Source organism: Selaginella moellendorffii, unplaced genomic scaffold (genome assembly GCF_000143415.4).
Source record: "Selaginella moellendorffii unplaced genomic scaffold, v1.0 SELMOscaffold_48, whole genome shotgun sequence".
Taxonomy (NCBI): domain Eukaryota; kingdom Viridiplantae; phylum Streptophyta; class Lycopodiopsida; order Selaginellales; family Selaginellaceae; genus Selaginella; species Selaginella moellendorffii.
Window position 1 is genome coordinate 952,487 of NW_003314309.1, and position 23,385 is coordinate 975,871.

The 23,385-nt window shown below is 46.6% G+C and overlaps 7 protein-coding genes and 1 non-coding gene across 15 annotated transcripts; 5 read left to right on the top strand and 3 right to left on the bottom strand.

Moving 5' to 3' along the window:
• The first annotated feature begins 1,770 nt into the window (after positions 1 to 1,770).
• On the top strand, positions 1,771 to 2,293 carry LOC9647595. Its single transcript, XM_024686323.1, has 2 exons — positions 1,771 to 1,878; positions 1,930 to 2,293. The coding sequence occupies exons 1-2, from the start codon at positions 1,771 to 1,773 to the stop codon at positions 2,200 to 2,202; spliced, it is 381 nt and encodes a 126-aa protein (XP_024542091.1). The 3' UTR covers positions 2,203 to 2,293.
• Positions 2,294 to 3,836: 1,543 nt separating this feature from the next.
• On the top strand, positions 3,837 to 4,599 carry LOC9647411 (gibberellin-regulated protein 8). Its single transcript, XM_002981282.2, has 3 exons — positions 3,837 to 3,990; positions 4,109 to 4,175; positions 4,247 to 4,599. The coding sequence occupies exons 1-3, from the start codon at positions 3,913 to 3,915 to the stop codon at positions 4,432 to 4,434; spliced, it is 333 nt and encodes a 110-aa protein (XP_002981328.1). The 5' UTR covers positions 3,837 to 3,912; the 3' UTR covers positions 4,435 to 4,599.
• A 3,987-nt stretch (positions 4,600 to 8,586) lies between these two features.
• TRNAR-UCG lies at positions 8,587 to 8,660 on the bottom strand. The gene has a single exon. It is a non-coding gene; the product is annotated as a tRNA-Arg (tRNA).
• Positions 8,661 to 8,673: 13 nt separating this feature from the next.
• LOC9647596 (pentatricopeptide repeat-containing protein At3g24000, mitochondrial) lies at positions 8,674 to 11,151 on the bottom strand. The gene has a single exon (XM_002981393.2). The coding sequence runs from the start codon at positions 11,128 to 11,130 to the stop codon at positions 9,313 to 9,315; it is 1,818 nt and encodes a 605-aa protein (XP_002981439.2). The 5' UTR covers positions 11,131 to 11,151; the 3' UTR covers positions 8,674 to 9,312.
• On the bottom strand, positions 11,137 to 13,369 carry LOC9647597 (carboxypeptidase SOL1). The gene is made up of 15 exons (XM_024686250.1): positions 13,276 to 13,369; positions 13,189 to 13,216; positions 13,061 to 13,138; positions 12,963 to 12,993; positions 12,846 to 12,902; positions 12,694 to 12,789; positions 12,518 to 12,640; positions 12,310 to 12,414; positions 12,201 to 12,247; positions 12,019 to 12,144; positions 11,862 to 11,964; positions 11,740 to 11,802; positions 11,603 to 11,686; positions 11,485 to 11,548; positions 11,137 to 11,435 (listed from the first exon to the last, which is right to left on the bottom strand). The coding sequence occupies exons 1-15, from the start codon at positions 13,352 to 13,354 to the stop codon at positions 11,146 to 11,148; spliced, it is 1,374 nt and encodes a 457-aa protein (XP_024542018.1). The 5' UTR covers positions 13,355 to 13,369; the 3' UTR covers positions 11,137 to 11,145.
• A 132-nt stretch (positions 13,370 to 13,501) lies between these two features.
• Positions 13,502 to 14,884, top strand: LOC9647598. The gene has a single exon (XM_002981283.1). It carries the CDS (start codon positions 13,502 to 13,504, stop codon positions 14,882 to 14,884), a length of 1,383 nt encoding a protein of 460 aa, XP_002981329.1.
• Positions 14,885 to 16,349: 1,465 nt separating this feature from the next.
• LOC9647413 (TPD1 protein homolog 1) lies at positions 16,350 to 19,694 on the top strand. 8 transcript variants are annotated; one of them, XR_002993717.1, is made up of 10 exons: positions 16,477 to 16,520; positions 16,592 to 16,702; positions 17,588 to 18,116; positions 18,175 to 18,482; positions 18,527 to 18,618; positions 18,679 to 18,695; positions 18,763 to 18,858; positions 18,926 to 19,122; positions 19,179 to 19,422; positions 19,501 to 19,694. XR_002993717.1 is itself a non-coding variant. In XM_002981284.2 (3 exons), the coding sequence occupies exons 1-3, from the start codon at positions 16,358 to 16,360 to the stop codon at positions 17,215 to 17,217; spliced, it is 597 nt and encodes a 198-aa protein (XP_002981330.2). In that variant the 5' UTR covers positions 16,350 to 16,357; the 3' UTR covers positions 17,218 to 17,495. The 8 variants fall into 8 exon arrangements, 1 of the variants encoding a protein (XP_002981330.2); XR_002993716.1 differs by having other exon boundaries at positions 18,684 to 18,695; XR_002993712.1 differs by having other exon boundaries at positions 18,679 to 18,858.
• Positions 19,695 to 19,909: 215 nt separating this feature from the next.
• LOC9647415 (heat stress transcription factor B-4b) lies at positions 19,910 to 21,869 on the top strand. Its single transcript, XM_024686251.1, has 2 exons — positions 19,910 to 20,504; positions 20,578 to 21,869. The coding sequence occupies exons 1-2, from the start codon at positions 20,256 to 20,258 to the stop codon at positions 21,589 to 21,591; spliced, it is 1,263 nt and encodes a 420-aa protein (XP_024542019.1). The 5' UTR covers positions 19,910 to 20,255; the 3' UTR covers positions 21,592 to 21,869.
• Positions 21,870 to 23,385: the final 1,516 nt, after the last annotated feature.

A 23,385-nucleotide genomic window follows, 5' to 3' on the forward strand; every position in this document is an offset into this window, starting at 1 on the left:
AACATGTTGAATAACAAGGCACTAAGGCAGGGCACCAAGGCAAGGATCTCCTAAACCCTAAGACCTAATGAATCCCCTAAACTTGACAAAACATGAAATTGGCATCTATGTCTACCATCTATAATAATAGACCCCGCAGCCATCTGATCCCAGGCCCAGGGCAGCCTTGGAAGCCATGGTTATCAGCAAGGGGAGGCCAGCCCAGGCTTGGGCCAGAGCCAGTGGCCATGGTTGGCAGGAATATCAGCTCAATGTTGTGGCAGCCAATGGGTGGGATGCACACGTGGCTGGGAAGGGAAGAGGGCGTGGTGACAAGTGTTATGCCATGCACTCTTAGGGTTCCATGGCTGCTCTGCTCGGACATGGTTGTGTGGGCATTCCCATGAGAGCCTGTGCGTGGTAAGTAATAGGGGTGAGCAGAATGGTAGTCGGGCACACAATCCAGGCTCCTCTCGGGATCAACTCAGGACTGTGAGAGGCAAATTTGCTCATCTCCAACTCAGCAAAGCTTTGATCTCTGTTCGCCACTGCCTCACGAACTCTTTGGCCTACAGGAAAGCAATTATCAAGGACACTCCCTCTTCATCCCCAGATTCTCTCGAGGAATCCCTTGCTGCTGGGCCTGGTGAGGGATTGTTGTTTCAGCACATGCTTGGGATCAACTCCGTTTGTAGGAACCTGTTTTGAGTTGACATAGGGTTGTCGAGTGGCTGTGCCAGCCAACACTGCTCCTGAAGTTTTGGAAATCTGACATGGCACTGATGTCTGGGTTCTCTTGAAAGAGAAGGAGAGAAGCAGAAGGCGCCATTGCAAGCATCCCACCAACTGTTGGGAAAGGATGGGAAAGCTGGCATCAATCGGTTTGTTGCGGTAGCCCATGGATAAAACTGTAATCCATGGATAGATGTATGACATTATAGTCAGCATTCCAGAATCAATCCTAAGATAAATTTGTTTAGTATGATCATGTTAAACTAACAAAATTCACCTACATTGTCTGGAGTTCAGTCAAGCCTGCAAATGATGGAACTGGCTGAGGAGAAAAGGAGTTGTTTCCAACGCTTCTGTTATGCATATACACATGCATCAGGTCAACTCCAAGTTAAGAAGAAATATTACATTAGTTGGAGAGCTTTCAACCCGCTTAGATCAGGTAACGTTCCAGTAAAAGCATTATCATTGATGTGTCTGTAAATAAAACAAAACTTGAGTGCAAAGTAGTTACCATATTAGCTATTTACATTTCAAAGAGGGTTGATATCCGCCCCAAACTGCTCGGCAGTGATTTAGCAAATCGATTTTTGTCAAGTCTCCTGAAAATACACTATTACACGAGATCATATTCTAGCAATCAACGACTTACATGATGGTCAGCTTGGAAAAGTTTCCAATTTCATTGGGAACTTCTCCGGAGGCTGTTATTGTCTAGTAACCTGAAGGACAACAGGTCTAAAAACCTCCAAGAAAATGAGAAAGATACGTACAAGTGCTTGAATTCAGGTAAGAAACATATTTCTGGCACATCCACCTCTTTGTAAACCACCCAGCATTTGCCGGGCAAGTACTTGTAATGTTCATATTATAGGCATCCATTGCAATGGGATTGACATTTAATGCTGAACCAATAGAAAACTGCCACATGGACAGCATATTGTGAGTGAAATAGACCACTGTATTTTCTACCCTTTTATGAATTGCACACCATATTAAAGTTTAATGGCAAAAGATCAATATTTCTCGTGGGGAATAAAAGGCCAGACTTTGTCCAGCATGGAAGATAAAGCTCATCACTTTGTTAGCAAGCTAGCCAGTGGAATTGCTGTGTGGCCGAGAAGCCTTGGAGCACAGGTGGCTGTGGAGGTGCGGCTGCTTACAAAGGTAATGCGAATGGAAGTTTTCCTGGTTTTCTTTCTGTTTTCCTGGTTATAGATGAGGAAGACAATGCTGCCAAAGATCAACCAGCCCAATCCCCATAGCGGGAATTCGAAAAGTGACTTTATCTTCTTGCAGAGGGAGAAGCAGAAAGAAGCGGTTGCACTGGTACATAAGTGCTCACACGAAAAGCTGCCACCTTGGGTAGCACTTCAGCGTGGTTTCTTCTCTCGGAATGAGTTTGATTCTACTTCAGGGTCTGAATTCTCAGAGTCGATTGCGATTCAGGTCAAGGAGAGATTTTTCATAAAAGCCCGCTTTGGAAGCTGAGGAACATGCGTTCTCTCAGCGCTGGGGGTCTCTTTTCTCGCCGAGTGCCCCTGGAGCCATCTGACCTACGTGAATAAACTCAATTGTCATCCTTGAGCACGGGAAGAATTACTTCTTTCTTGTCCACAATGGCGCGATTGGCGAGTTCGTGCGCAGAGCATTCGTGGGTCTTGACAAGGATCCCATCGAGAAGACCCTCCAATCGCCCAAAGGCCGATATCACAATGAAACGATCATGTCGTCAAAAAAACTTTTTCACCTGACTGACAGAAGTAAACAGCTGAGTTAAGGATTGAATCTCCTGCTCCTGCTGCTCCATCATCACCTTTGCAACCTCACTTTTAACCTCCACAGCCTTGTTCCTGGCTGCCAAGGCTCCTGGCTACCCCGGCCATGCTCATAACCCCACATGACTTTCATAGTGTCGCTCATGACTGCCACCCTCGCTGCCACAACACGGCCGCAGTTTTGCTCCTCCTCATGGCCCTGATGCCGCAACTTCACCAATTAAGGCCTCCACAGCTCCTTGCCGCTCTAAATAAAACCCTAGAATCGACTGGTGGTTAATGGTGGTTATACAAGTTTTACTTCTATTGAATGCCGTTTAGTATTATTACTGATTCAGTTGATCACAATTAAAAATTCTCAAATGTTCGCTAAGAAGAAGAAGTTGATATGAAATATTATGGGCATAAAACTTTACTTTTCTTTTAATGATTATCTACCTAATGAAACTTGTTACAAGTTTCAAGTTAGCATTTAGCTAATAATGAGCCCAATGCCCATTCGTGTGTTAGCAATGTTGATCCCCATGCCAATGCCAATTTTACCTTTTTTGTGGCCCAAGCTGATGCCAATGCCATGGGCACACAGGAGATCCACCAAGAGCATTAATCAACTTTTTAAGTAATTATGTACATTAATCTTATTAATAATTAAATATTTTACTTGTACTAATTATGTTATGAATATTTATGATTTAACTCTACTTTTTTTTTCATACTTTAATTCAAGCCTTTTTAACATGTCCAGTTATATAACTCATCTAAAAAAAACTGTGCTTCATTGTGTTTAATATTAGGTAGTGTTTAGGAAAGTTTATAATTTATTAACATGTTTATAAATTATAAATACAAGGTTAATATAAATAAATAGCAACCATTAGGATGTAAAATAATATCCAAGCATATTCTAAATATATTCACAATTCTAGTGGATAAAACCTAAAAGTTGCTATTTATTTTTAAATTATCTTTTTGTGGTTGAGATTAAATTAACCCCAAACCGGTTCATTGCTACAACCAATGAGAAATCCTGAATCTTGCTGTGGAGGAGATGTGAATTGGTTTTGTGAAGTCATGGTTATGGCAACCCAAGCACAATGGACGTTGCAACAGTGTCAGTTGATCCTCAAACTTAATTGGAAACATATTTGGAGTTAACCAGCACGAGACTCTCGAGCAAGCTATAGTGAGAGGAGCAGTCAGGCTTTAATCCTGAACTATTCAACAAGGGACAAGCTAGCGACAATAGTGGAATGTTTTGGGATACATTACTCGAATAGTTGTGATAAGACTACATCAAAGCCTCACTATAAAGAGAGTTGAAACAATGGTTAATGTAAAATGTAAGTTTGTACTGCTGGGGGTCCAACTACCTTTACTTAAAGAAGAGAAGAGACAAGAGGTAGACGCATCCCTAGCAGGAGAAATGGCCGCCATCGCCGCCCCTCGCATCCTCCCCTGGAGCCTTGTTCTTGTGATGGTGTTGCTCCTAGTAGCTATGCAGGTTAGCCAGCGCTCTAAGTCTCTCGCTTAGCTGCCAAATGCGTATGCCCAATCTCACGTTTTTTTAAAAATTTCCTTTCTTGTTTTCTTTTGGCTGCTCACCTCGCTCTCGATCCAAGGTGTCTGGATCTGGATCTGGATCCATCCTCGGTGGCCATGGCCGTGAGCTGTCAGGGAAGCCGACAAGTAAGTGATACTGATCAAATGTGTGCTGTGTGTTGTTTGTGACCCAAATTTGCAAAAACGCACCAATGCAGATTGCCCAAAGGCTTGTGCCGTCCGCTGCCAGACATCCCATTGGACGCGTAAGCGCTGCATGAAGAACTGCAATATCTGCTGTCGCGATTGCAGCTGCGTGCCCTCTCGTCACAAGCCCAAGAGTCGGAAGGGCCACTTCGTCGAGAATTGCAGCTGCTACAAGGGGATGGGCCACTTCTGCCCATGAATCAATCACAAGAATCCATTGCACAAAGGTTTGCCCCTTTTGCACCTCCAGGCTTCTAGTCTGATAATGAAGGAAGATTTTTGTGAAAACAAACGTTACTAAAAACGTGGCTTCACAAGCAATATTACTACGCTATAGTACATATTAAACAGATTGCTATTGGAATGAATGATTTATTTTTTTAATGGTTGGTATAAAAATAACACAATATATCTAGATAATAAAATAGAAATCATCATCCTCAAGCTACAAGCTCTAGCCTGATGGTGTGGAGGTGAAGATTGTTAGTCATAGGTGATCAGCTATTTAGCCCATAGCAGCTATGGCTCACAATGGAGCTTTGAGAGGAACGTGCTTGTTGCCAATAAGGTTCTAGAAGCATAGTGGATATAATGATGTTGAGCTCTTTTATACCTGGCGATGAGTATCTATACCGAGAAGATCTTACTTCTTTGACTTTAGATTTTTAGCATAGGTGGCCAAATTGAATGTGAGTTGTAAGCTCTTGAATGTGATGGAAGTCAATCATTCCAATATTATTTAAACCCAAGGCCATAGTATCCCAAAACCACTAAATTCAAACTATATCCCCAGCACATGGTAATGAAATAAAATATCTTTTAAAAATTAAAGATCATAAACAATTATATCCTGTAGACGTGCCTGTTACTGCAACAAAAGTTCATTGTTCATTGTTCTTCCCTAAACGGTTGATGAACCTCAAACATTCTGAAGCAGTGGGCCCCGCCTTTGCATTCTTGCTGAGACACAACTTTCTGAATTCTGACAAGCCTGACATTATAGTAGTAGTAACATAAAAATTCAAAAGCCCATATATCAACATTGCAATCGTGCTTTCCATCTATCTCAGGCGTATGAAGGGATGGCTCTAAATAACAATCTCCATCACTGGGACTCATTGCCGCGTCATCAAAATCCGCTATCCACCAAATAAGAGCATTCATGTTGCCCACTTCAGATCCCTGTGCATGATGCTCCTGCTATGGAGCCAGACCAAGGCCTGCAGAATACAAGCAAGACAATCTTTCCTTGAGCGCGGCATCACATCATGCTCACGTTGAAAGACAATGTGGCGCTTTTCCTGGTTCGCATATAAAGCCTTCTCAACGAATGGTCAAAGCATACATGCGACACGCACTCGTTGCCTTGATATCATTCGGGCACGTCTTCACCATTTTGTCCAGGTAGAATTCCAAAGTTTTCCCACTCGGTCGAGTCATGCTCCAAGCACACTCGAACTCGAAAGTTGACAGATTCGTTCCAGCTTGTAGACAAGCTGTGCGACCTTCAGGCAAGCGACCTTCTGCAGTCCTTATATCAAACGTTTGTAGATCCAGCCGGTGTGTCGCTCCATCCTCTTGATAGAGGACACAGAACGTAACCAGAATATGCTCTGGCATAGTACGCAGGGAATAGAAGCACCGTAAGGCCAGCCATGGTTATCCACCAGTTCATCTGCAGGATCTCCTGGTGTATCCTCTTCCCCCGTCTCCTCGCCCTTGAATAGGACGTAGCCATTGCCAAATGCGTAAACAGCATCTGGCCTCAACAATCTCTCCGAGTTCTTGTTCCTCAAGTAAACGACTATCTCCCCATAAAAGAAACGCACTGGTTCTGTGATAAGTGCATCGTATGAGTAATGGAATGCATTCTCTGTACCCGGGGCAGGAACGTCGGCAGACACGTCGTTGAGAATGTTGCATACAAACTTGCTCATACGAGTGGCCAAGCCAGTCACCCCTGTTCAAGGGCAGCTGCTTGTAGACGTTCTCAGGAACAGGGAACCTCAAGTGTTCCGGAAAAGGCTGGAAATAGAAGTTCCGCTAACCATCCAGATCCGGCAGGGCTATGAGAGACTTACGAAGCTCATCCCTCGGAGAAAGTATAGGCAGTTCTGCAGTAAAAAGTTAAGGGATAATGCAAAAGTTAAGGGACTCAAAACTCACCGGCCTCGTCAGGTCCTGCGTAGCGATGAAAACAATTCCAAACAAGCAACCGACCTTTACCCTTGAAGTTAAGGGTGATTTTTTAGGTATTTTAAGCTTTAAGCTAATTATTAATACTTACCGTTAAATTTAGGTAGTTTATATTAAGGAGGATCAATTCGCACATATTTCTCATATATTTACCTTTACCGTAAAATTTTAGAAAGTAAGTTAAGTGAGTTAACTTGCCATTTTTCCCTTAAGAGATTGCTGCGTGGTGAGTGGGCCACCCTGTATCCAGAGCTCTGGATAAGGGATTTCTTGCTGGATCTGGCATTTAGCGCTTCCATCGCTCACTGGATCTGCCTTTGGTTCTCTATCGTGGCTCCACTCTGGCACCTAAATCCTCTTGTGATGACCAATGATCCATGGAGGATCTTGGCACTGTGCCGTGTGCTGCAAGAAATTCTGGGAGACACTGCCAACCAGAATCCCACACGAATTATGAGGTTTCGGAGCCTTTGAAATGGGAGCTGGGAGGGAAGGCGATTCAACAAGGGTTTTAGACATTAAATGTTAAATATATTGCAAATCAAACCACATTAAGGTAAACCCTTATGTTAAGCAAAGGGTTAGCTTAAGTATAGTAATTTAAAGGCATTGGTGCGAGAAAGGCACCCATTCATGAGCTAGCCTTATCCAGAAAAAAGAATAGCGTGCTCACAACGAACGCAAACAATGAACGCAAACCATGCTTACCGAGCGTGGGAGCTGTAACAGAAAAGGCTTTGTCAGTGGCATTAAACACAGCCTACAAATTTATCCATAGGATTCAAAGACAAAGACAGCCACAACATACCCGACGGAGTAACCAGGAACAGAAGCGTTAGTAGAAAGTATCTGTAACTTTGTAGATGTAACAACCGGCATCTCTCTTTAAGAACTATACTTCCATCGGCAAACCAACTTCATACGCCTTCTCGATAACTTGTAGCACCTGCGCCTTTGGCCTTGGAGGCAATTTTACCTTCAATTCCTGAAGGAGAGCCTTGCCAACCAACATACTCTTCACTCATCGTGTTTGGATGAATTCTGCTGCGCTCTTTATCTATATCTATAGATGGGCTCTGTCCCAAAAGATGAGAAGGCCAGCCTTGAGCCTTAACTACTTCAAGTTTGTGGATTGGGCTATGGTCTTGCAGGCGTTACATTCATATGGTAACATGAGCATTGCCTTAAATGGTGGCTGGATATTGATATTCTTTTGATTAACTTCTGCAAATTCAAACCATAATGGTTGTTATATATAAGTCCAACCTATTGATTCCACTCTCCAATATAGTTACGCAATGAAAAGGATCAGGGAAGACACCTGAACTTAGTTCATTACGTGATGCCTATAACATGACTATTCAAGGGAGATCCTCATGTGCTTGATGCATGCAACAAGATCTTGGCCAGCCTTGATTCCCGTGCACCAGTCACTGTAGTCTTTGCTTGTGGATGATTGGAAAACTTACAAAGATAATATCTGTAGTTTTGTTTTATATACTTTTAATACTAGAGAAAAATATATAAAGTGTTTAAAATCCACATGTATACATCAACAGCCTGCTTAGAGGTTTCATTTATCTCCTGGGACAACTAGATTTGCTAATAGTTATCAATTCTTCTACACAGAATTGCTCCATTTTGTATACATTGGTGTTACCACCTTTATCATTCTATTTAGTGGGATAGAATTAAAGCTGGCTGAAGATGGAGTGTTTCATTTCTAAATTCAAACAGCTCTAAATATCCCAAAAATTGTTAGAATCATTAAGTATTGAACTGGAAATGCTTGGTTTTCTTTATTCAAAATATTAATAATATCTTGAATATTTTTTTGTTAAGTTAAATATTAATAACACAAGTCTATAGATAATAGCATTATAGTATTTGTATTCTTTAATTAAATAATAATTATAAATAAAGTGAGAATTATTAGCAGAATTTTTATCAATTAATCCAAGATCATCTCCATAATTTGCTTTAGCTGTGACAACTTTGTGTAAAGCATTTTTCCAATTATTATTTTGGTCATCATGCAATGGCGTTGTAGCATTGTTGTTGTAGAAAATGGATACAGTACTATGAGAGAAAGAGATGGCCTCTAGAAGGGAAATCCCTCCAGAAACTTTGGAAGTGAAAACTTCTCGCGACCACACGACCACAGAGGGATTCGAACCCTCGACCTTCAGATCCGAAGTCTGACGCGCTAATCCACTGCGCTATGCAGCCAATTACACGCTTAGCAAAAGGATTAGTTTTGGATATTTAACGATCAAGAAATAGCGTTCCAAAATCCAGGGACGCAAATCGTCCTTTGGCGATCGCTCTTCGCAAAAATCTCTCCAGATTCTAGTTGCTCGTGATACCAGAATTCTTCAACATCGGATTGCTGCCCACCAAGTAATGCCCCATGAAAGACAATCCCGCATGGTTGAGCATCTTCACATACGGAGCAGCGATTTGAGGATGCTAATGGAGTAGAAAAATGCTAATCCTGCCCACGAATCGACGCAGTCTCAGCTTCCTGGCGACTCTCACTCGCCACAATCGCTGCTTGATGGGCGTGTTGGGATCGATCAGCCGCACTGTTCTTCGCTTGCTAGCTCCACCTGGAGAAGAACCTCGTCTTGGACAGTCCCATGATTATGCCCCTCCAAAGAACGTCCATTGTTTCCATATACTTCTTCCCACGTATACTTTATGATCACGTACATATAAAATGTATATGTATTTTGAAAACACACTTCTTATCACGTATACTTTGTGATCGCGCACATTATATGTGGTGGAAACACCCGTATACTTTGTGATCACGTACTTCTCAGACTCATATATATATCATGTATAGGAAACATACGTTTTTCACACTGATCGAATCGAATCACCAGTAGTCTCCACACGAGCACCACCCGTCTCTAAAGTGGTGGAATCGGTACGGATCGCGCAGAACAATCTCCCTCCCGGTGATCCTGGATATGAACTTGCTCGCGGTGTGACAATCCGTACACACCCGCAAGTTCTTGATCACGTAGAGGGTCTTCCCGGCCGGGGTCGCGACGCTGCCAAACGCGATGGCCAGCTTCTCGCTGTGGTACCACAGCATCTGTTCCTTCTCCTCTTCCTCGCCATCTCGCAACGCCGAGCTCCTGTCCTGGATGTATCCCAGAGCTTTCATCCGCGATCCCAACCTCGATAGCTCCTGGTAAATCTCCTCCCGTCGAGGATGAGCTCTGTCCCCGGCCACAAACTCGTGAATCTTATCGCCGACTTCAATGCTGCTTCTTCCACTCGGCTTCTTCACGCCCCTGTCCGCCATGAGTTTCCGGATCCTCGCGACGTCGTTCCAGCGGTCCCTCGCAGCGTAGATGTTGGAGAGCAGCACGTACGGGGCTGAGTACTCCGGCTCCATCTCGAAGAGCCTCTCGGCACAAAGCTCGCCGAGCTCCACATTGGAGTGAGCTCTACACGCGCTCAGCATCGTCGTCCAGGCCAACGAGTCCGGCTCCAAAGGCATCGAGTGGAGAATGTTCCAGGCCTGGTCAAGGTTCCCGCTGCGGCCGAGGAGATCTATCATGCATCGGTAGTGCTGAGAACTCGGCTGGATCCCAAACACCGTCTCCATGGATCCGAAGTAGCTACGGCCCCTCTCGATCAGCCTTGCATGGCTGCAAGCGCACAGGACGTGCACGAAAGTGATCGCGTTCGGTCCCGCGTTGTTGGTTGCCTCCTTCATCCTCTCGAAAACTTCTAAGGACTTCTCTCCTTGCCCGTTCTGAGCGTAAGCCGCGATCATCGAGTTCCACAGCGCAACATCCCTGTCCGGGAACGCCTCGAAAACCTGCCTTGCTTCGTCAACGCTGCCACACTTCCCATACATGTTGATCACTGCGCACCTTACGACACGGTCCCGCAAGAAGCCCGCCCTGTCAACCAGCCCGTGGAGCTCCCTGCCTTTGGAAATCCCAGCCATGCTCGAGCACGCGTCCAGCAAGCTCACGTACGTGCTCTTGTTGGGAGAGACCTTCTCCGCCGCCATCCTTGCAAAAAGCTTGAAAGCCTTCCTGCAATGCCCGTTTTGAGCATACGCCGCCACCATCGCGTTCCAGGCCACCACGTCCCTGTTCGTCATCCTCTCAAACACCGACTTGGCATCGTCCACGCTCCCACACTTCCCGTACATGTTGAGCACGGCAGTGCACAGAACAACGTCGGAATCCAGGAAATCACGGACTCGGTCATGGAGTCTTCTCCCAGTGGAAAGATCGCCCAAGCTGGAGCATGCGTCCAAAACAGCGACAAAAGTTATCTTGTCGGCTTTAGCGCCCTCCAAATCCATCCTGTGCATCATCCGGACGGCTTCCCTGTAGCACCCGTTCTGGGCATATGCAGCGATCATCATCGTCCACGAATAGACGTTCCTGGCTTGCATGCTCTCGAACACTGCTCTTGCATCTTCGACGCTGCCACACTTCCCGTACATCTCTACCAGAAGATTGCCGAAATATCTGTCCCTGTGGTACCTCGTCCGGACAAGATAAGCGTGGACTCGTTTGCCTTCGGCCAGAGCTTTGAAATCGCCGCACTGCCTCAGCAACCCCGGCACTGCCTCCGGCTTCACGTCAAGACCCCTCTGCCTCTCCAGTTCATCTATGCCTTCCAAGAGCTTTGGACAACACTGGAGTCCAGTTGAAGTCCCCATGCCAGCGCGCTGCTTTCAAACCTTTGCTGGAGACTTTTCTGACCGTAACCATAGCCTTCGCTTGCACCCGAAGCAGGAGAACAAGATGACCAACACCCCGAGAAAGGATAAGAACGTGAACTTGGAATGGTATAAGAGTAGCGCCATCGTATCACTGTCGTTGTGCGTTGTCATGAGCCGCATTAGTTTGTGCTGCTGGCCAACTCCACCTATAGGGTCCAATATAAAATCGAGTGCTGTAGACTCGCCATTCGGTGACAAAACATGTACCGAACGGCTTCTATGCCCATCCATGCTTGCAGTTACTGTGAATCCATGCTAAAGCTTAGATTTCGCCAGAAGAATTTTTTTTACCTTTGTATGCCTTCCCGGGAGGAAGTAGCCTGTGATAGTTGCCGAACTGTGAAGTTGCTTTAATCTGACACACAGAAGTTCATTGTCAATCAAAAGTTGCCTGAAACTACTGACGTACTGTTTGATTGAAGCCATCAACTTGGATAGTCGCAGCCAGGGGAAGCCCACTTGCAGATGAGAAGACTTTCCCATGCACACCACTCTGACGAAAGAACTACAATCATTTCGGGCTTCTTAAGATCAATAAAAATTTACCTTGAATGTACTTGAAACAAGCTCGAGCATGCTTTGTCGATTCTCTTCCCATATTTGTGCAATCTGAATAACCAACACTCGAGCTGTAAAGACTGGCCCGTTTCGTAAAACTTTACGCAAACCTGACTTCCTGGTGGCCATTTGGTGTCGTAAATTTCTAACGTCAGTTCAAGACAGCGAGCATGAATATAATTCCAATCCTGCATCCCTCCGTAGAGAGGATACCTGAATCCAGATTCAACGCACATAAGGCTTGACCAGAAAACTGCACGTACAAACCATGCTGCGCCATTTGTTATTCCACCAGGAAACTCATGGCTTTTAGACATGTTCCGATGGGCTTTGCTGTACACTGAAGCAAGAAAACGAAAGGTAGAGTCGTCAGGAGACTCCGTGTACTTCGAACTGCAAATAAACTAGAAAGTCAGACACTTGTTTGGCTCAAACTAACGATGAAAAACCTTTTATCTGCGTTGCCATCCCATGGATAATTTGCTACTAAAGCACCCTGAGATGTAAACAAAATTATATATAAATTAAAAAAATGAAAGGTAAAGAAAACGACAGTACCTCATGCAAGCTTGCAGAAGCTACAAAATTATTCTGCCTGAGCCATTTCATTACGGCCAGTGTTTCTGGCTGCCTCCTCGCCTCGTTATTATTTTGAGGGAAAAACTGTAGAGGGCTTCTTCAAGTTAGGCGGCAATCAAAGCACCTGAGGACGGCCAACACCCTTAGAGCTAACCGTTGGCAGCAAGGGCGATGCACAAATACCTACCTGGTCAGGAAAATCTCGATTCAGGTCTACATTGTTAGCGTTGTTCCTCGATCGATTCGCAAATCCATCGGGATTCATTGATGGAAGAAGATGAAGGTGCACGTTGTCAATAATACTTGTCGCCTGCGTAGAGATAGAAGTAGAACGCGTTACAAACTTGTAACTCACTCTCTTACCATGGCATCCCTTTTATAATTCATACACAACCAGTCTGCCAAGCGTATTGTAAGCTCCCGGCCCACTGGTTCATCTCCGTGCATATTTCCCACGAACTGAAAATGCCGGAGAACTTGGTAAACAGATAAAAGGAAATAAAGAAATTTCACACCTTGAACCCGGGTTCTGCTTCAGCTTGTCCAGGCATGTCTGAAAGTTCGAGCACCCACTGCACAAAAGAAGAAGAAGAAAAAGTTAAAACGAGAGAACGAAGACAATGGAAACTTACCAAATCTCTGCCTTGAACAGATGTTCCAATGCTGCAATACAATACAAACTATGTTATCGTTTTCTTTTTCTCTGGCAAAGAGAATGACAAGCTCTGACCTGTTCAGCCTTGCAATTCTCCCGCAGCGCACGGAGAAATCTTTGAGCCAATCCTCAAGCTCGGTGTTACTCAAATACCTGGAAATCCCACACGAATTAAGGATCGACAGCAGCAAAAATCTTCTTACTTGTTAGCAAATTTCCCAGATGATACAGCTGAAAGAAAAACTCTGTGAATCAAAGAAAATACAATGCCGATCAATCGATCGCCTGACCTGTGCTGCCGCCGTGCTCGCGGATCGCCCCAGCTCCCAGCGCCATCGCAATCGCCAGAATGATTGGAAAGAACACCATCCCCGCAACGCATTCAAAGATCTAGGGTTTTAACCCTCTCTTAGGTATGCCAAACAATGTCGCCAGAGATCGCTAGCTCGCCAAGGAATCTCGCGGCATTGCCCGATTTGGCAATAATATTTCTCTTTCGAGATCTAGGGTTTCCTTATGTCTCTCTTCAATGCCGGGGTGTACGCCGCGGCGTCGGCGATCACGGTGTTCTTGGTGTTTGCGGGCAAGATCGCGGCGATCAGCCTCTTCGGATCGCACGCCTACTTGCTCCCGGACGATCCGGCCGACGGGAATCCAGGTTCTAGGGCGGGCAGTGACGACAACAGGAAATCCTCCAGGAAGAAGAACTCCAGGGAGAAATTCGTGTGGAACGAGGGCGGATCGGAGATCCTGAGGGTCACAATCGGCGATTCCTACTTGGAGAACACCAGGTACTATCCAGAGTACGATCGGGCAGTGTTGTATGCTGCGCTGCCTGTGTCGCTCCTCGTTGCTAGAGAGTTTTTCTCCTTCCAATCTTCTGGATCCGAAAATGGGGGCTCGAGCAGCAGCAGCAGTAGCGATGGATTCATCCCCGTGATCGCCACCACCTTCTGCGTGCTCAAGCTTCTCCACATTCTCTCCAAAGTTTCTTGGGACAAGCACTCCTCCAGGAACTCGGAGTGGGTTCTAAGCTGCGGTGTCGGGCTCCTGGGATTCATCCTGGCCACCATTTTCCTCTTCGTGGTTCCAAGCGAGATCATCGACTTCCGGCTGGAACGGGCAGTGGCTGGAGCTGGAATCGATAAGCGATCATTCACGGCAATTCGGCTAGCCATAGCTTTTGGAGCGGCATGGCTCACGGGACTCTTCCTCGGGCCGGTTCTCAAGTACGTGAGATCATTCTGGATTGGAACAAACCAGCTTGGATGCGATATCTCGGTCATGAAAACCAGCGTTTGGAGCCAGTTTCTCCTCAACCTCGGTATTGTCCTCCCGGTAGTCTCAACGCTACTTTGGTTGAAACCCATGGCCGATCTCTTCATCCGGTTGCCCGAGAAGAACTCCATCGACCATGGCAGCACCGGGTGGCAATGGCAACGAAGAAGTCTGTTTGAAGGCAAAGACTGGGCTGGAAGCGTAGGATTCTCTCCAGAGACCTTCCAGGATCTAAAGTTCGTCGGGATGATCTTAACAGGAGTGATTCAGCTGCTGCTGCTCCGGATCAACGTCCAAGCGTATCTCAACTTGGGAGTGCTCGCGTGGTACGAAAGCTTGCACGGTAGCAAGACCCCGGACGCCGCCGCGCTCAAGCACAAGATCTTGGTGGTAAACCACTTCATGTGCCGGGTAGCAGTCCAGAACTTGGTCCCGGCAGTGCTGCTCATCCTCTTCGCGGGCCTCTCTCGATCGCCATCGCCATCTTCAAACTCTCCAGGAGGATTTGGATTCGTGGCACAAGCAGCGCAATTCTTCGCATGGTGGACGCTCCTCTCGTGGTCTTTGCTCACGTCCACAGTGCTAGCCTTGTTTCGCTTTGGAATGCTCCTCGCGTACTAGCGAGCGGTCGCGGGATCGAATCCCTTCCCCGCCAATTTCCGGTAAGCTGGAAGTTGGAAAAGTCCCCTAACGGCCATTTTTGCCTAACAGTTAAAGGCTGCCACTAGAAGCCAATAAAAAGCCTTTGTAACGCACACTGATCCAAGATCTAGCACATATATTTTGGTGGCGGTGTATTGGATGGATGAGTGATGATCAGGGTGGCCAAAATCGGTTCCCATTTCTGGCCCCTGGCTCAAAGCATAACCCGACAGTCCAAACTGTTTAAGTCGAAGCTTCATCTCTTTTATAGACTATTCTTTAACGGTATCTGTGCGTTCCAACTACTAGAGGATTACGATCCGGAATTTTCAAGCAGCGCGTGCGCCGTCCGATTCTTCCGGCGTGGATTTTTCTAACCAATTATGTTAAAGCTTGACAGATCCTTCCAATGATAGGTTTGATTTTTCCTTGAATGCCGTGGCCCTGTCAATGTGTGGCGTGCATCGCGGCGATATACCCATTTTCCACACACGTTGCTTGCTTCCAAACAAAAGGAAGGATCCGCAGCAAAGATATGGAGACTCGATACGACAATGCCTCCATCATGGGACAAATCCTCTAATCTATTCGCATATGCTTGCTTTGTTATTCCACGATCAGGAAAGATTCCATTTCCCGAAAGGATCATTATAAGCCAAAAAAATTAGCACGCCGCTTATTGTAAAGACGATCTTTTACGTGATTCAACGTGCTTGTCAACTTTATCAAATAGTTCCCCTTTCCATCAAAATCGCCAATTTTCTAAGGAGATCTTGGAGGGAATCGAGACTGTGACCGGTGGCCGCCCGCTCGTTTCCATCCATTAAAAGCAACTGGGGGTGACTGGAATTAAACACCGCAGTAAAAGCCCCGTTACACTAACATAAAAACTGAAACGTAAAGATCCAATGGGCGCATCCCCGCCGTTGGATCGCGGAGGTCGTTTAGGACAGGGCCACATTTCCACCTGCACCCTGTCCTTAAGGCCTCTCGTCTTCCATTTTCTGGCGTGCTCTCGTGCTCTCGTGCTCGTCTCTCTCTCTCCTCTCTTTCTTCTTCCTCCAATGATCCACATTTAGGTTTCACAAAGCGTTGGACGCTCTAGCGCTTCTCTCGGCGCTTCTCTACGGCGGAGGCACATCGGATCCACATCGGTCTCCACATCGGTCGCGCTTGCCCAGCGCCGCCCCTCTGGAATCTTTTCCCTGCTCGGCGCCTTCAAATCCACCGATCTCTCGTCGATTCCCCGGGATGGATCGCTCTTAGGGCTTGCTCGCCGGGTGCGCTGTGTGAAATCTCTCGTTTCCTGCCCGCGCATTCGCTCCAGCGGCCGAAATTCCGCCAGATCTTTCTTCTCTAATTGCGCCATGCAGCCATCGCAAGCTTGAAATTTCGACTTCTTTCTCCGGTCCGATCACTCGATCAACGATAATCCTCATCGCCGGCGACTGCATGAGAGGATTGGATCATCCGCATCGCGTCATGGCACGAGAATGCAGGCCCCTTGGATGCTCCATCTCCGCCGCCGCCGCCGCCGCCGCCGCTAGTCTACTCCTCATCGCCTTGCTCGGCCTCGTTTTCCTGGGATCCGATCAAATGTTTGGCAGCCGACCAGGTACCCATCGATTTGCATGTTCATGAATGGGGCACTGGAATTTTCTCATCGATTGCTTCTTTTTCACACAGGAGTCTCCATATCCACCGTTGGTGTTAATAGCGAGGCGAATGCTACCACTGCAAGCTATCATCCTTTCAATCATCAGTTCATGAGAAACCGGAAGCTCCTTAGCACTGCTGGTACGTGGTTCTTCCTTCCGTATAGTTTTTTCTTTCGTTTCTTGTGCTGATAAGAGTTTAGTGTCGTGTTGCTTGGCTTGCGTTTTGTTTGTACGTGAGTTCTTCCGAGTGTCCGCTTCTTTGCTTTGCCTTTGTTTGCTTGTGTGGAGAGAGTGCTACTACATGCTGATGGGAGGTAGTTTTCCATTGCAGACCGCCTTGCCGATTCGTGCACGACCTCTGATATTAGCATTTTTCAAGGCCAGTCCGCCCCTCTTCCAAATGGCATCCCAACGTTTACCGTCCAGATTATCAACCTGTGTCTCCATGACTGTTCTATGTCCGCCGTACATGTCTCGTGTGGTTGGTTTGCCTCAACCAAGCTTGTCAACCCAAAGATTTTCCGGCGGCTTAAGTACGATGACTGCCTCGTCAATGACGGGAAGGCAATCAAAGGGGGTGATAGTGTCAACTTCCAGTATGCCAATTCCTTTGAGTACCCGATGAAAGTCTCCTCAGCCAAGAGTTGCCAGTAAGTTTTTCCCCCGAGCCCGCTGGTGTCAGTTTTGGCCTCGTTTCTTCTGGTGCGCTTTCGTTATACCTCGTAACGATGGTGGCGTTGTGGAGAGTTTTTTTTTTCTTCCTTTGCTTTGTGTACATAAGAGCCCCCCACAGTTTTGCAGCTCCTAGTTCCTCCTCCTGGAATTGTATAAACGGAGACCTTTGCTAGTTTTTGTTTCTCCCCTCTTTCGTGCGTGTAATTTGCTCCTCTATTAATACAGGATCGACTGTTTCGATCACTTTTCTCCGTATACTTGAACGTGTTGGTCTCTTTTTTTGTTTTTGTTCTTTTTCTGTTCTTTCCAATGGTTGATCTATCTTACTGCATTCCACGTTCGCCTGCAGGTCGCCGTGCTTGTACCTACACAGACATTAGCGTTTCCCAAAGACAGGATGGGTCGCCTGGGATTCCTCAGTACACTGTTCAGATCGTCAACAGTTGCATGTCCCCTTGTGCTCCTCGGGACATACACTTGGCTTGCGGGTGGTTTGCTTCGGCCCCTCTGGTCAATCCCAAAGTTTTCAAGCGCGTCAACTACGACGATTGCCTGGTAAACAACGGTAATCCTCTCGAGCACGGCATGGTTATCAGGTTCTCCTACTCCAACTCCTTTGCGTATCCTCTCAAGTTTAAGTCGGCCAGATTTTGCTAGACACCGTGGTGCCGCGCTCCAAGGCCCCCCGTCCGGTCTGGTGGTGGTCCTTCGTTTTTCTTTACACTACTAATACTTAAGCTACATGGCTTCGGTGTTCTCTAGAGAAACTAAATATGTACAAGGGAGGCCAGAGTCTTCAAGGGCGTCGTATTCTTTGTCGTGCTCCATTGCTGCCCCTGGTACACATCAGTTACTGTATGGTATTTGTCTGAGTACTGGTACATTTTGGTAAATTCCTGAACAGCCTTTGACACTTGCTTGTTTGACTTAAAACAGGAAATGTGAAACCGATAAAAGGAAGGAGGCTCGGGCGGAGGAAGCATTCCATGCTCCAGAAACTCACCACTCACGCGCTCACCACCACAGGATCAGAGGAGCTGAATACATTATTTTATTCAGCTTGGTGGCCTGTTCAACGTCTTTATGGATGGAGCTGTCCTTCCTCAGACACTTCAAGGAGTCGCTTTCTATCTGCCAGCGAACATCAAGCCTTATGAAATCTCAAGCTGCATTTTCTGATGGATCTGGCTGGATTGGGTATATGCAACAACGTCCTCTGGCCAATGATGTAACTGTTGCTTCAGGTAACTTTTTCTTTGTGCTCCTGTTACTCAGTGTGGCTTGGCAGGATTTACATTTACAGCGGACTGTTGTTTGCGTCTCTACTGGCTCCTTGACGCATTCTCGCCTTTCTTCCTTACGAGCTAAGAATGTTGTCAGGTGAATTTTTGTTTTTACTGTCTAGAGTTTGTTCCAACGTCTTGTGTGTTTTCTTCTTAGCCCAGGCGATGACGATGGTAAATCCTCTTAAGTTTGGGCTCGTATTTTCAGGACGTGAATACTACTGATGCCCGTTGTCTACAGTATATTGACAACTTTTTACCGTGATTGAGAGAATGCATGGCCGTCCGGGGAAACAGCAGCGAAGAAGAAAAGTTTCATGGCTACCAATTCTTCGCGGTGAAAAAGATTTTTTCTTTTTCTTCTTCCTTTGTTTACTGCTGACTTCCTTTGCGTGTGTTTTCAGGATCCTTGTTCATTTCTCGTGTCCATCAGACGCGCTCACCGCTTTCGCCATTTCCCGCGCAGCACAAGCATTGTTTTAAAATTCCAAAGCTTCGAGAGTAGTCGCGGGCGCCGCGTGTCTACCAAAGACAAGCAAGAGAACATCGAATGTCTAGAAACTCCATCAACGCGAGGCGAGAGGGGGAGAGCGAGAGAGCGGTGGGTATCCTCGTTTCCAGATAACTAATTGGATACAAGTCTCGGTGGTTGTGCAGGCCGTGTTGATCCAACAAGAGCAAGCGAAAAAAGATAAGTATAACAGGAAGAAGAAAAGCTCAAACAAGAAGACGAGTAGTAGGCGTTACGTGAAATCGACGTTGACATGAAAAGACGACGACAAGCAAGCCGGATGAGACATCAATTCGCATGGCGAGATTTTTATAAGTTTCAAGGCGCCATGGATTGCTACAACTTTTTTTATGCGGGTCGATCGAGATCGAGAGCTGGATTGGATGTTGGGTGAGTGATTTCTTCCGATTCTTTGTTCCTGTGGTTTTAAATCCTTTTTTCTTTTTTTGCTGGTTTGGCCAAGAACAGGGGAGAGTACACTTCTTCGTTTTGTTGGAGAGCGAAGAAATCCTCTCTAAGAAGTCGGACTGGTCTTCGCAAATGATTTCAGGGACGGTTTGTTTAAGCTATTGAAGAGATCAATGCATAGATTCTCAAAGAGAGAGGCAAACGGGAATTATTTGCAGTTTAGATTAAACTGATAACTAAAACTGTTTCTACAAGCTAAGCAGAGCTGTTAGATTAAAGTAATTATTACAATCTAGACTGACACGTGTACCGTGCCGCCGCCGCCGTGAACGGCGGTAAAACCAAAAGCGTAGGTTACCATTCGCGGTCTAGGTTTTAACCTAACGGTTTTCACGCCCTTCAAGCCCGTCAGTTCCGTGTTATCTACTGGTATATACCAGCCCTGTACTCTCCGGGCTTGAATGCCCATACAGCATTTTGTGCGTGTCAAAACGAAGCGCAAGAGAAAAGAGGCTAGCGTGTTTTGTTTTTTTTTTTTTCGCTTTCTCTAGATCATTCTTCTTTTCGATTCATTGTGCTTGTGTATCGATCATGCATATGTGGAAGGAAGAAATCGTCGCGAGCTCCATCGCGTCATTGTTAATCGTTTCTTCGTTCTCTTCTTCTTTGTAGCCCAGGCTCCCTTGCGATTCATTTCATTCTTTTCGTAGGAGTATCGAGACCGAGATCGAGAGTTACCAAATCTACAGTCTTGCATTTGTTTCTTGTGAGTAGTGTGAGAAGAACTGGAACTACATCTTGAGTCGAGAGATAGCATGGCCCTCTCGTTCGACAGCAGCGATGGCTGCGTCCTATCGGTGGACTCGCACCGAGTTGTGCCGGCGCCATTCCTGACCAAAACGTATCAGCTTGTCGACGATGCCGCTTCCAACGACATCGTCTCGTGGGGCGAAGACGGCTCCACCTTCGTCGTGTGGAGGCCGCCAGAGTTCGCCCGCGACTTGCTCCCAAACTACTTCAAGCACAACAATTTCTCCAGCTTCGTGCGGCAGCTCAACACCTATGTAAGTCCCTCGAATCACCTTGACGCTCTCACTTGTTCTCTGATCTGATCATCTTATCATTGCTTTCTTGCAGGGATTCCGCAAGGTTGTCCCCGACAGATGGGAGTTTGCCAACGATTTCTTCCGCAAGGGCGAGCGGCATTTGCTGTGCGAGATTCACCGGAGGAAGGCGCAGTGCTCGCTAGCGCATCTCCAGCACTACGGCTCGCTCTCGCCCTCCACATCCGGCGACGATCCCCAGCAGCTTGCATGCAACTCCAGCGCAGCAGCAGCAGCAGCAGCAGCAGCCGCGGCATGGTCGTCGTCGCCACTGCACTCTCCAAGGGGCATTTGCAGCGCCAGCAGCACTGCAGCAGTGATCACGGCCACATCGCTCTCCCTGTCCGACGAGAACGAGCGGCTCCGCCGAGACAACTGCATCTTGCTCTCGGAGCTGGCCAGGCTCCAGAAGCTCTACGACGACGCGCTGCTCTTCCTTCAGCACAACATGAGGTCCAGTCCTGTCGGTGTAAGTGCCGGGGATCACGATCGTCTTTTCCCCCGCACCAGCGCGATGATGATGAGCTCCGCCACCACCGCCGCCACCAGCAGGCAGACGCAACTCCTCCGACACCAGATGCCTCCGCCGTCACCACTGTCGGCTCAAGAACACCAAACTTCCAGCTTAATTGGAGGCGGTATGGTTGTCGGGAGCAGCAAGCTGCTGGGGATGGATGCCGCTGCTCCGCGGGCCTCGACGATCGATTTCGTGGATGGAAAGCTGCGGGAGCTCAGTGCCGCGGCAGCCGCGAGGCCGGCTGCCAAGCTTTCACCATCATCTCCCGGGAGAGCTAGCGTTGATGATCAGCAACGGGATGTTGAAGATGATCACACGAGTCCAGGTGGGATGATCAAGTCTGCCGGTCCGAAGCTGTTTGGAGTGGTTTTGCATGGGAGGAAACGCTTGCATCCGGATCAGCAGGCCGACAATCAAGACGCGGCGGTGATCAAGGCCGCCAAGATCGAGCTGGAGCTCATGCCGTCCACTCGCAGCGAGGCTCCATGGCTCAAGCTCCGAGCATCACGAGACGATAGAGTTTGCATCTGAATGGATCATGAGATCCAGGATCGATTTAAATGGATTCTTTTCTCTTTTTACTCTTGCGATTCCTATTCGTGTCGATCAAAGGGGAAAGGGTGTGCATTGAATCTGTCTGTTAAAGACGAAGGAAGAAGAAAGAAGAAGACGAAGACTTTAGTGTTCCAGATTGTTCCAAAAAGCCGCGCTCTTTTCTTCTCTCTTTTTTCTTCCTTTTGCTTCTTCTAGTCTTTGTTTGTTTCTTCTGGAAGTTATTTGCATGCAACAGTGGAATCATGAATTTCGCAGTGCGGTGTGGTTAGATTAATGATCACTATGGATAATCTTCAGGAGTAGGCTACTGATTCAATTGATGTGGTGGTGGTGGCAGTAGAATTGCTGCTGCACTGGAGTATGCTGGAGCTGCAGCCATGGCTCTGTAACTATTCCATGTTCTTCATGCCATCAACTGTGCATGATTTGAGATATATGACACTGTATACATATACTACTTGTGTAAGAAAGTATTTAAAGACATTCTTTGTAACTTTCAGGGACAAGGGTTCTTCAAGCTCGTTTCTTTCTTGGACTTGTTCTTTCTTTTGCTCCTTGCTTAACAGGGAATTTACTCGAAAGGAACCCATTTTTGTTACGGACAGCAGACGAAAAGGAGGAGAAAGAAAATTCCATAGAGCTCTAGATAGGTGGTACGATGGAAAACGAAGAACATAGATAGCAAAGCAAGTCGTTGGGATACGCGTGTGTTCATTAAATAATCGGTGGCAAAGAGGTCATTGAATCTCTGGAAAGACAGATGGTTCGTGCTACACATCAAATCCCCTTTGCAAAAAAGTCCACGTTAGTACAAAGAAAGCCCATGCAATGCAGCCACGCTCCTGTGCTTAAGCCACTAATCGCAAGTACTCCCTGCTGCTTAGAGGCCAGGATCATCTTAAGTGTGATTAGTGATAAACTCTCTAATCCAAAAAGTTGACAAATGAGGGAAGCATTCCCCTTTCTGGCATTCAATGCAGAATCTGATGATGAGTAGACTCCGAGAGATTTGGAGAGGGTGAAGCTTGATTGAAAGAAAGCGATCGCTTGTTCACGTCTTTGCTTCCCCCCTGTGAGATCTTTGTTGTCTTGTGTAGTGCGTCTTAATCCCAGCAATTACCCGCATAAGCCTGGCTCTTGCAAGGCGAGAGAGTCACGAGTTTCGCTCCTCCATGACCACCGTAGAGTTTTAAGTGTACATGTAACGTAATGTGCCTTCGTTGTCTTCATAGTTACGTAAATGATATAGAGTGATCTCTCGGCTCGTCTTTGCGATGGAAGAAGAAGGAAGCTTGATTGACTTGGTGTGGTTTTAAAGGAGCTCAATCCCGTGGAGATCTCTGGAAGACTTGATTGCGTTTTATTGATCGATATTGTGAGAAGGAAAGAAGAGCGTTTCCAAATCGTTCTCTTGGTTTGAATTCTTCATCTTTGAATGATCACTTGTTTCTAGACACTGCGGGATAACAACTTTGGTGGTAAATACTTTCCATACGCCAACAATAACACAGACAAAGACACACTGCCCCCCTGCATAAAGTATAGAGTTTCACGAAGTGCTACCAGCTCATATATAAGAAGGCTACAAACTTTAATCGTCATTCAAGAACCAGTTTATCACCTTGTAAATCCTCAACTAAGACGCGCAGACCCGACCAACACAAAGAAGAGAGAGGCAGCATCTATCATCAAGCTTGCATTTTTGCATCCATCGGCAGTAGGTCGCATGGATGGGTACGCAAGACTATCAAAGCATCATATAGATCTTTA